Raw genomic sequence first — 11,939 nt, forward strand, 5'->3', positions numbered from 1 at the left:
GATCTCCAAGCGAACTAGGCCCACCTGACGGTGAGTGTGCTAAACTGCTAAGGGTGTGGTCCGCATTTAACATTTCTCCGAGGTTCGCTCTCACTCAACTGCACCAAAAAAAAAAAAAAGGCAAGCCTCTGCTACGCTCTTGGGCCAGCTTGCACGGCAGCACTCTAGACTGACTGGGCTTTACGTTGGTCCGAAGCGCCACACGAGCTCTCGAGCCCAAAGGCCCAAAGTGTCCGCCCATCGCCGAACGCAGGCCTGAGCCCATCAAACCGGCGAGCTTCGGCCTGTTCGCTTCAGCTTATTCAACCGGCTTATCAGCCACCAAACAGTGTTTTCCTCTTACAACAAATCAGCCGTTTCAGCTTTTCAGCCGGCGAGCAGAGCGATCCAGCGGTAAACCGCGCATGAACCTCGATCTCCATTGCTGTTTCATCCATCTCTTTTACCCTAAAAAAAGAGAACATTTCGACATTTCCTCCAAAATGTGAATTTTTGCTTAAACAAGCACGTAAAGTTTGAAACTTCCTTGGCTGAAATCTCTTGGGGACTCTTCGAACGTGTGCCGAAGCATATACGAGGCATATGAACCTTTGCTGAAAACTAACCTTTGCTAAAAACATTCTGCGTATACTTCAACCTAAAATTGGAGTATTCGGGAAAAAATGCAACACAGTCCGGAAACTTATTTTACTGGTAATGCTTGTATGAAACGCCATGATCTGTAAAGCATGGGATGGCAGCTTCCCAATACTTGAGAGTACAGAACTGTACGAGTTAGGTGCTCAGTGAAAGTTGACATTTCAAGCACAGAGGATTTAAAATGACAATGGATTGTGTATTAGACAACCTGTGCTTTCATTCAGAGCTTCAAAACGACTAGATACTACAAGTTTGTCATTTTCTGTTCTACAAAAGCTGCTGTCTATCATTCTGAACCATCAGGGAAATGTTCAAGGGCATTTTGTTTCCCATTAACATAAAATTCAATCACTGCTTTCATGCGATCCGACTTGTCAGGATGGTAGTTCAAATGCACAATCACCGGCTTCAACTTCCGCAGATGAGCATCTTTCCTCACAGTCTTGAAGAGGACTTTGCTGTTCATGAAGAGGTAGATATCCATGGTCCTTTTGGATGCATGAAGACCTTCATAACCAGGATGTGAGGGGAAAAACAGCTCCTCGTTGAAAACTGCTTGGTCCCATGATTTGGGCTCCCGAGAAAGGCGACCAGCTACTCTATCTAGAAGCTCAATTGAAGGAATTGTTGACCTAATGAAAAAGAATCCAGAATTATAAACCCATATACGCATTGTATGAGCATATCTTGCCCAACCCATTGAAGGCTCATCAAAAACATCATTGAATCCATAAGCCGTCATATTGTTGTGGCCATCACTCATGGACTCTACATCAGAATCTCTGTAGAGATGATCAAAGGGATTCTGGAAGAAAATAATATCAATATCAGAGAGGAGAACACTGTACCCCAGCTGCAAAAATTCCCTCAATATGCGGAACTTGAGTCCAGAAACAGCATGGTTTCCACCTGTCTTTCCAATATTGTCAATGCCATCATCAGGATCCCGACGGTAGACTGGGACATCATTGGACTTGCAGAAGTTCTCTATGCTGTCATCCAATGCAACAACTAAATAATTTGAAATCCCAACTCGTTTGATGTTAGTGAACCACATCTCTAGCATCTCTTTCACATTAGAATTTGCCAATGCAACTATGAGTTCTTTCTTCACAGCAACCTGTTCCAATATCTTTGCCAATCTGGGATTGATGGATAAGTCAGGAGAAACTGTTGGATTTGTCCTCAGAGCCTTCACTGTACCAAATGGACCAGCCTTATACAGGACCTCGTTTTCCCCTTGTCCAGCCAACTGAAGCTTCATTGATAGTTCATTGATCTGCTTCCTAAACTCAGCATTTTTCCTTTCCAATGATAACAGCTGTGACTTCAGGTTGGCAACTTCCCGAGATGTATCACAGGCAACTGAGTCAGCCTAAAGGTGAAAAATATAATTGTAAAAACAGTATATGAGAACTAATAAAATGATCCGAAATCATATATAGATCTAATCGATTTCTTAAAAAGATCAACTAGGAAATTTAAACGTACAGGTTATGAATAGAGGTTATAACATTTGAATTTGACATCATACTGAACAAAATTGCTCTATCTTTTCCTGTAACACCCTAGGGCAAACAGAGGAAAGATGCACCGTGTAATGAAATGATTGCTCTACCAGGAGCAAAAGAAGTTCTGGGATTCCTTGGTTGTTTTCAAGGCATTCACATGAAGTGGCTTCCCTGTTGTTAAATTCTGTCTCACTACCCAATTGTTTGTACTTCATAAACATTTTGCAATTACCAAGAAAAAAAGAGCAGTATACACTCTTGATGAGAAATTATAATCTGAAAGTCGAAAATAATTTGGCCATAAGATCCAAACTAAAATTGTCTTCTTTTTTTTAAGTTCACAGTAAGACTGCAGAGGGTTCTAGATGCTGATGAAATTACAAAGATCACTGTATAGACCCACAGTATGTTTAAGTGCATGGTAATGTGAAAGCAGAAGAAAGTACTTTTAAAGCACTATGTTATATCTCGATCAGTCAAGGTGAGAATTGAGACTAAGCATCTAAGTGTGCATAATCATGTGGGCCTGTGGAGTATAACAATGGATCAAGGACCTTGAGAGCATCAATAAATTGAAGCTCACGCTTGTCCTCTCTATCTTCCCAGGTCAAGTGCAATTTGAAGTTCACAAAGCAAGTTAAGTGCCTTGCCTATTTCCCTTTTTTTATAATTCCAACTTGAGACAACATCGTCAGTACCTGGACTGTAAGTTACATTATAGGCATCACAAAGTTGAACAGTTCAAATACAGCTTATTCCTAGGTGGATAAACAAGACTATAAGAAACACATGAACAAGATAGTGTTTGCCAGCATAGCCAAACAATGTAGCAAACAGGGAAGGTGTACATTAATTGATCATTTTCTGCAACACGATCTAGCAGTATGTGCTGGCAACACTGTGCACAAGCATACAAGGGATCAATCATTCCAAAGACCAATATACTGTATGCAGTAGCCAACCTGACTGCATTTGTGAATGATCACAGAGCATAGCAGCAGTACAGCAGGCAGATAAAAACAGAGCAAAATGCATGCAACACCTTTGGTTTCTTCACCAGAGGGATAACCTTCTTCATCACAAAAGAAAGGAATGGACACCTTTTATGCTGTACTACTAGTAACTAAGCTGAAATGCTTGCTTGCTCTGAGGTATTTCCTTATGGAATCTGTTAAACTTGCGCCATCCAAGCGCTTCTCTGCTTGATCTAGTTGGTTACCTCAACTTTTTTAATAGAAGAAAAAATTACCACAGCATCGTTGCAGCTTTTTAGCATTCCACAAAGTTTGTTGTCTAATGATCCAAATGAGAATCCAAATTGTCCTTGTTCCCTGCAACTTGTCTGACAATGATTCGTCTCGTATATTCATACTGTTGCATTCATCCAGTACGAATCTTACTGGCACCAGGCTACGTGGATCAGCACCAGAAACTTTCCAAAATGAACAGCCACCGATCCGGCTAAACCTCCAGATCTCCGGTCCTCCTCCCCCACTAACGGAACAGAAGTACAGAACGAGAGCGAGAGGGAGTGGAAAGTCACGAGTGACGAGTCCGTACCCGGCGAGGCCAATGGATGGCGGAGTCAGGGGCGCGGGAGAAGAAGCCGTCGGGGTAGAAGAACGCGCACAGGCACCCTAGCGCGACGCCGACCACAACCGCGGCAGCGATGCGGGACCCACGGGACAGCGGCTGCCCTCCTCCTCCTCCGCCGCCGCCGCGCATCAGGGGCGACTCGCGCCGGCTGGCCATCTCCCTCTACGAGGCCGCCGCCCGCCGCCGCAGCGACGAGATCAGAGCGTGGGGGGGAGGGGGAGGCCGCCTCGGCCTGGAAGATTCCTTTCCCAGGGGGGAAGGAGTTTGGGCGGACGGCGGAGGCGTGTGCGTGACGGAGACGCTCGGTTTCTGGGTCGTCGTGCTTTGGAGTGGGACGGCCGGACGGAGGACGACGAACTGACGCGAAAGTGGGGGATTCGTTGAAGGGGGGTGGCGGTGGGGCCCGCTGCCGCCCGGCGAAATTCAGCTGATTTCGGGGGTCAACAAGCGTCTGAGGGCTTTTTTTTATTCGCTCAACTTTGTACAACCAAAATTAATGTAGCGCAACTGTAGCATTTCATTTATATTTGTAAATTATTGTCTAAATATTGACTAATTAGACTTAAAAGATTTGTCTCGCAAAGTACAATAAAGCTGTGCAATTTGTTTTTAATTTCGTCTACATTAAGTACTCCATGCATGTACCGCAAGTTTGATGTGATGAGGAATCTTCTTTTTCATAGTGTCAAAGTTGGAATTTTGGGAACTAAACAGGTCCTGAATTTTTTGCAATTTGGCACAGAAAGCTATGCGTGGGTGAAGATGGAGAGTGAGGGGGTGTTTGTTTATCGGAAACTCCTCAAATTTCCGTCACATCGAATATTTAGATACTAGTTAGGAGTACTACATATAGACTAATTATAAAACCAATTGCACGGATGGAGACTAGTTTGGGAGACGAATCTATTAAGCCTAATTAGTTCATAATTTGATAATGTGATGCTACAGTAAACATGTGCTAATGATGGATTAATTAGGCTTAATAGATTCATCTCGTGAATTAGCCTCCATCTGTGGAATTAGTTTTATAATTAGCTCATGTTTAATTCTTCTAATTAGCATCCAAATATTTGATATGACATGAATTTTAGTTCGGATTAAAGAGCCGAACACATCCTGAATCCAAGTTTTGGCTTGAATTCAGTGCATCAAGTTCATGGTTGTCTGATCGGTTGGCAAATTTTTGCTATGTTATTGCTCGAGCCATCACGCGTGACGACGACGGAGGAGTCAGGGGTTGTTGACCATTGCAGGTCGTGGATACGTCTCCGATTCAGGAGTCAGGACTCAGGACTGTGGGAAAATCATCGCCCATAGCCGGTGAGATTGAAATATTTGCTAATAAATTTGATTATAAAATTTGACTATGCTTTGGAGAAAATACACTGATAAAAAATTGTTGGAACTACACACGGCCCTATCTGAATGTTTTTTTAATCAGAGTTCGCTGCTAATGTTGATAATATCGCCAAAGGAATCGACTGCACAACGCTCTCAGGAGAGGACCACCAATAGATCATTCCCCTCCTGCAACCAAAATGCACAGATTTACATCGATTTAAGGCCAAAAAGACACTGCATGGTCCTTAACCAATCCTCTCATTCTGTAAGCATCGACATGTTAAAACGTGTGGCTGGTCCCTGAGCCTTGCATCCAAGAACCATGCATCTTCCATCAACAGAAACAAGCTAACAAATCATCGACGATGTCATATGGCCGTGTGAAAACAGTGGCGTCATCATATTCCAAGGATCTCTACGACTCCACCCCTACGCGCATTGTTGTCTGCCATGCACGCGCACAGCGCGCCACGGAGCTGATCTCTCTTTACCGAGCAGTCACACGAGGGAGTGGTTTCTCCGGTGAGGCCGCCACCTCTCCTCCATGCAGAGCACGTCGTCGTCGTCGATCTCCAGCTCCGGCGCAGCGGCAGCGGCGCCTTTGTCGCCGAAGCAGCGGGTACGGGTACCGGCGTCCTCGCCGCACGCCGAAGGCGCGCCGGCGGCCTCCTGCCTCCTGCCGAACAGGTTCTTGAACCCGTGCACCAGCCGTGACTTGAAGCCCCTCGCGTTGCCGTCCCTGGCGGCGGCGCGCCGGGGGCCGACGGGCGCGAGCTCCTCGCCATCCCAGAGCCGGCTGCGCGGGATCCGGAAGCTAGCGGACTTGCCGGGGGCGCGGTCGATCGCGGGGGCGCCGGCCGCGGCCTCTGCCTCGGCCTCGGCCTGCTGCTGCTCGGAGCGGCGAAGGCGGGTGCGGAGGCTCGCGAGCTCGCGCTCCAGCGTCTCGATGCGGAGGCTGGTGGCCTGCATGGACGCGCGGATGTGCGCGGACTGGCGCAGCGCGGCGTCGCGCTGGAGGATGTCGCCCAGCGTCATGCTGGCGGCGTCCACCGCGGCGCCGCCGGCGAAGGCGCCCGAGAGGGAGGGCTTGAGGATTGGACCCGGCGCCGGCGCCGGCGCAGCGGCATAGTGGTGATTGCTGAGGAGGATTGAGTGGTGGGAGTGGAGCTGCTCGACGAGCATGGCCTGCACGACGAACCGGAGTGGGAGGCGCGGGTTCTGGACCAGGTGCATGAAGAGGTGCTGTGACAGCTTGGTGCAGTTGATGTTGTAGCACAGCCTTCCCTTGTCTTCCTCCGTCAGCTTCCCCTTGTGGTTCTGCATCATAAACACCAGTGCATTTTGTAAGATTAATAGCAAAACATTATGAAACATGTATGATCCCTCAAATTGTATGAAATCAATTGGTTCGCCATGTAAGGTTGCAAGTAGCTAAAGGCTCAAATATTCAGACATAGTGTTGTAATGCATGTCTCCTGCTACATTTTGCACAACACACCAAGTCACCAAGTCAAGGGTGAATGTTTTTTGTAGAAAAAAAGTGTCAGTCAAGGGTGATTGATTATATATATATAAAAAAGAACCAGGGGCGATTGCTTGCAATGGCAGCCTAATACTCTGAACAGCTTGGTACCAAGTAGGAGTATACTAGCCTGTGGTGCCAAATTCAAGGCAGCCAAACTCTGCTCCGTGAGGTGTATGTAAACTGAATAGCACAAACACATTTCATGAAGCTGAACTACCACAGCTTTCCTGAACAGAATACTCAATCGAAAGACCCTAAAGCTTCCAATGCATACTGCCTAGACGATTCCACTTTTCTGCTGATAGTGAGCTCCTTGTACTCTAAGCATAGAATCACTGAACAAATCAACAGCATGGGCATTGTATCGCTGCAGTAATCGATCAGGCAACCGAGGAACAGATGTTTAGCACAGTCGTTTTTCTTCTGATGACACAACTCTACATTTCCATCTATGTCAAAAGTGATTAGTTCCCATTGCAGTCTATTACATTAGTGCGTGGTGAATCAAGGCAGCCAAACTCTGTTCTGAGATGTGTAAGCTGCAGAGCAACACATTCATTGATTCTCAAAGCTGAACCACGATGGCTTTTCTGGACAGATGCAGAGACGCTCAACCTAAAGACCATCCAATGCAAACTGAACTCAGAGTAGACTAAAGACAATCAGATGGATACTGCCTAGATGATGCGAAGCATCTGAGATTTAACTCAGCAAAAGGAGTGGTCTCCTACAACCGCTACAGAGACCAGGCGGCGTCCGGGCAGCGCACACAACCGCGCCGGCTACGTCGTCCTCGCCCACAAGGAGGCCCCCGAACGCGGTGATGATAACTGATGACTCGTGACTCCATTTAGGGCCTGGTTCAGTGTTATTAATTTGATGTCCTAGTACTGTAGTTTTTGCGCTCGTGAATCGTGATGTGTGCTTGCTTAAAACCAGTTTCATGCATGCTGAAGAAGTTTCTACAACTCCAGTCTTCTGCTGTTACTATTGCAGTACAATAAGTAACGAGATTTTGGTAGGGGCGAACCAACCAAACAGACTCGAACGCGAACTCGGCTAGCGTTGCGTACCTCCAGGTAGTGGTCCACGACGGTGTACATGAGGTCGTGGTCGTGCGCGAACCGCGCGCGCATGGCCTCCACGGCCACCAGGAACTCCTCCACGGGGAGCGCGGCCACGTCGTCGAGCCACCTCCCGCCGTCTCCGGAGCCGCCGCCGGACGCCGCGAGCGCCTCCACGCACCGGACGAGCAGGTCCGCGGCGGGCCCGGCCGCTTCGCCGCTCAAGAACGCCGCGCACGACCGCAGCACCTCCGCGGTGCGGCCGTGGTCCGTGGCCACCTCCTGGAAGAAGTAGTCCTCCGCGGCGCGGGCGAGGCCGTAGGAGCTGCGCCCCGCGCCCAGCTCCAGCCAGCCCGCCGCCGCCCACGCCGCCGCGAGGCTCGCCGGGGATAGCGCCGCCGCCGCCTCGTCGGAGCCGTAGCAGGACGCGACGGCGTGGACGAACGCGTCGAACTCGAGGCCCGATGGCAGGGCGACGGTGACGTCGCTGGACTCCGACAGCAGACGCCTCAGGTAGCTGCTCTGCGACGTGATCACGTCCTGCGAACAACGAAAAGTCAAAATCATGCAAAATTCGGCTGCAAAACGATCGCTTCAGACAGATAAACACACACTAGTAGGCCCGGTTTGCAATGTAAACAAAAAAAAAAGATTCCTGCTTGAATGGATGAACCGAGGTGTTTCCAGCAAAGTTCCATAATTTTTCGAGACATGATCTTGTCTCGTCAATCTTTTGGCACTAGCAGCAAGACAAGAACAATGAGTGTACTATCCGTACGGCAGGTACTGGCAGATTGTAACTTGATGCGTGAGCTAAAAGTCTCTGCAATCAGGATGTAACTCGACATATGATCTGGCGAATGATTAGCCGAGCCCACAAGATAGCAAGGCCAAAATGTTGCAGGGCCATCAGTTGGATCTTGATTATGCGGCAGTGCACATGACAACACAGTTTTGGAATATTTGGCAAGGTTGCTGTAATAGCACGCAACTGGCAACTTGCAGATTTTGCAGTGGCCCTTGCCAAGCTAGGCCCTTGTTTACTTCCCAAGTTGGGAGGTGCCAAATTGGCATTTTACCATAAATGCGACACTGTAGCGTTTCGTTTGTATTTGTGAATTATTGTCCAAATATTGACTAATTAGGCTCAAAAGATTCGTCTTGCAAAGTACAACAAAACTGTGCAATTAATTTTTGATTTCGTCTACATTTAGTACTCCATGCATGTACCGCAAGTTTGATGTGATGGGGAATCTTCTTTTTGCATAGTGTTAAAGTTGGGAGTTTGGAGGGAAGTAAACAAGGGCTAGGTCAAGCTAGGTCTTATTTAGTTCCCAATTTGGGAGTGCTAAAGTTGGGATTTTACCATAAATGTGCAACTGTATCATTTCCTTTGTATTTGTGAATTATTATCCAAACATTGACTAATTAGGCTCAAAAGATTCGTCTCGCAAAGTACAACAAAACTGTGCAATTAGTTTTTTGATTTCGTCTACATTTAGTACTTCATGCATGTACCGCAAGTTTGATGTGATGGAGAATCTTCTTTTTGCGTAGTGTCAAAGTTGGGATTTTGAGGGAACGGCCCTACTGAAACCATCGTCCACTAAACTTGACTGCAGAGGTTACACATGATAACATGAATCATCATCTCACTCTTCTGCAGTAGTTCTTCAGAATCAGGTGCTCCTAAACATACTGCGTTTCCTTGATACGTGCAGAGAAGACCATGTCCAGCCCTTGCGGAAATGCCACTACGTTGAGAGCTTCAGAATTACGTGTACGTACGAGCGAATGGTATCGCTACCGCTAAAACACAGCATTTTGAAACGACCTTATGTTGTCAGTCAGACATGAATGCAATGTGGCCATTGGCCAGCGGGCAGTACTTTCGTACGCGTACGCCCGACACGACGGTCTGGTCCCAATCCAACACGATCGCCCGCATTCGAAATCCCGGCAAACATCACCTGTACATCGACCTAGAATTAAAGACCCAAACTGACGTGCACATGCCATGGAGGGACCGAGCTCCAAACCGCTGGATCTCCATCCACTCCACTCCCATCTTAAATTTTCAGTTCAAAACTTCAAATCAGTGAATCACCAATGCAACATTTTTAGAATTCAGAAATGGCGGCACTCCAGAATGTACGAGCAGCGCCTGCACCACTAGAGTACTTCTTTTTGAAACTTTCCCACTAGAGTACTAGTAGAACACTCGATGGCCATATGCTGATAGGCATGCTCGAGTAACTTGCCGAGGCAGTAACTCCTCCAGTGTGTGACGGACTGACGGTTACAGAAAGAGTAGACTGAAAGTTACGACTTTTCTCGTGCTGATGCGCTAACCAAGGCGGGGACGACGCTCTAGTAGTAAGAATGAGCTACAGATACGTCATCAATTATTGCCTCTTCGGACGCCATTGTTGGGAACTGTTCCTCGTGGGGCAGAGCTGGCAGAGAAGGGAGAAGGGGAGCGAGCTGCCATTCTTGGCTCAAACGCCCAACCAGTACTCGCAGAAATCCGATGAAAATGGCAAGCAGAGTTTCAGCTGGGGATTGGCCCCAACGAATTCACGTGACGTGCAAGTGCATCCGGCAAGAGAAGGAAGCCTGCAATGCTAGGATGTGCCAGAAACAGAGGAGGCAGAGGCCGCGGTGAATCTATGGCAACTGGGCGCTGTCTCCTACTCTCCTCTCCTGGTGCAGGGAGAAGGGAACGAGCCGCACGGTAGCTAATGCGAGTTACTCCTTATTCGTTTCTTGCCATCATAGGAGACGTGTGCTGCTATGGTACGGGTGAGTTTTCATGCGTTGCCGTTTTAGTGTACGCGTCCAGCCGGGCACGCGAGTTAACTCGGCATGGATGATAAAATTTTTGTTTGTAACGGAAGGGATACAGCTGCAGTACGATCTCTCTTAAAGACGGGGACGAAAAAAAAAACTGCTGGAATCACTAATGCGGCAGGACAGAGGAATCGCCCCCGTCGCCATGCTTGAAAAACTTCGATCAAGACGACAGTACACCAGAGAAAATTTCGAACTAAACAATAAATTCGTTGAGAATTCAACAGAGAAAAAACTTCCGAACCGAACTATCATGCATCATCACCGATGCTAAGAGAGGACTGGAAATTCATGTGCAAGCAGCGCTGGTAATTGTTCGAGAAAAGAGAACGAGGAATTGAGGATGTTACCCTGTGCAGGGGGAGGCGGTGCTCCTGGACTCGAACAATCACGTTCGGCTTGCGCGATCCGTTGGCCCGCGACCTGCATGGATCCATCACCATCAGACATCAGTACCAAGGAGGCGATCAGTCAGTCTCATTTATCAGTCCCCAATGGATCAAAATTCACCGCTCCAACTCCAATCCAGAATCGAAGCGCCGGATGCACGGTGACACGTACCACGCTTGCACGGCGCGCCTGAGCGCCGGCGGCAGGGAGGTGTGCGCCGCCGCCGCGGCCTCCTCCTCCTCCACCTCGGGGGAGCACGAGCGCGAGGTGGCCGCCGAGGACGACATGGTGGGCGAGTCGAAGCGCTCCTCCTCCTCTTCCTCCTCGTCCTCGTCCTCGTCCTCGTGATCGTCCTCGTAGATGGTGTCGACGACGCCGAGCTCCTGCCACCCCCTGCTCATCTCCATCTCCATGCCGCGCTCCCCGCCCGGGCGGCCTCTCCCTCCCTCCCTCTCCTGCTACTCCTCTGGAGGCTGGAGCAGCTGCGCTTGTGGTAGGGCAGCAGCAACAGTCGCGGTACCCGGCGATGCCATCAGTCGAGGTCGGGGTCCTGGGTGTTAAATCGGGGCGGCAATGAATGCGTGCATGTGGAGGGTAAATGCGGTGGCACCCCGCGGCCGGCCCGTCTCCCTCCTCCGATCCCTCCCTCCCTGTCCTGCAGGCTGCAGCAGCCAGCCGGGGACGCTGCCGCTGCTGCCCGAGTGCTCGGGTGCTTTGAACCTCTGCTCTGATGAGAGCATCGGCTGCCATCGCGTTGGACTTCCCAGGTTCAAAAAATCAAAACCGGTTCTGTAGGAATATTTTCCTCCGTGCGAGAAAAATAACATCGGGATTTTAGGACTGTGGATGTTCAATCTCGTTGTTGGGCTTTAAAGGTTTTATGTGAAATCTCCGTGACAGTCCTCCCTAGGTAGCTGCAATCTCCTCTCAAAAAAAAAGTAGCTGCAATCTTGCAGATAACGTTAGCATGCAAATGCCATTAAAGAATGTTGTCCTAAGTTTGGATGGCACCATCTCCTCGAT

At 48.7% G+C, this 11,939-nt stretch overlaps 2 protein-coding genes across 2 annotated transcripts; both read right to left on the reverse strand.

Moving 5' to 3' along the window:
• Positions 1–663: 663 nt before the first annotated feature.
• On the reverse strand, positions 664–4,104 carry LOC101778869 (arabinosyltransferase RRA3). Its single transcript, XM_004958115.3, has 2 exons — positions 3,711–4,104; positions 664–2,014 (listed from the first exon to the last, which is right to left on the reverse strand). The coding sequence occupies exons 1-2, from the start codon at positions 3,900–3,902 to the stop codon at positions 926–928; spliced, it is 1,281 nt and encodes a 426-aa protein (XP_004958172.1). The 5' UTR covers positions 3,903–4,104; the 3' UTR covers positions 664–925.
• A 1,007-nt stretch (positions 4,105–5,111) lies between these two features.
• On the reverse strand, positions 5,112–11,551 carry LOC101779278 (BTB/POZ domain-containing protein At3g49900). The gene is made up of 4 exons (XM_012843848.2): positions 11,088–11,551; positions 10,877–10,949; positions 7,686–8,216; positions 5,112–6,404 (listed from the first exon to the last, which is right to left on the reverse strand). The coding sequence occupies exons 1-4, from the start codon at positions 11,327–11,329 to the stop codon at positions 5,586–5,588; spliced, it is 1,665 nt and encodes a 554-aa protein (XP_012699302.2). The 5' UTR covers positions 11,330–11,551; the 3' UTR covers positions 5,112–5,585.
• Positions 11,552–11,939: the final 388 nt, after the last annotated feature.

Source organism: Setaria italica, chromosome II (genome assembly GCF_000263155.2).
Source record: "Setaria italica strain Yugu1 chromosome II, Setaria_italica_v2.0, whole genome shotgun sequence".
Taxonomy (NCBI): domain Eukaryota; kingdom Viridiplantae; phylum Streptophyta; class Magnoliopsida; order Poales; family Poaceae; genus Setaria; species Setaria italica.

Coding starts and splice junctions, on each gene's coding strand:
- LOC101779278 (XM_012843848.2), bottom strand. CDS start 11,329: ATGGAGATGGAGATGAGCAGGGGGTGGCAGGAGCTCGGCGTCGTCGAC. Junction 10,950..11,087: donor AGGCGCGCCGTGCAAGCGTG/GTACGTGTCACC, acceptor GGATCCATGCAG/GTCGCGGGCCAACGGATCGC. Junction 6,405..7,685: donor TCGTGGACCACTACCTGGAG/GTACGCAACGCT, acceptor TTTATGATGCAG/AACCACAAGGGGAAGCTGAC.
- LOC101778869 (XM_004958115.3), bottom strand. CDS start 3,902: ATGGCCAGCCGGCGCGAGTCGCCCCTGATGCGCGGCGGCGGCGGAGGA. Junction 2,015..3,710: donor CCATCCATTGGCCTCGCCGG/GTACGGACTCGT, acceptor TTTCACCTTTAG/GCTGACTCAGTTGCCTGTGA.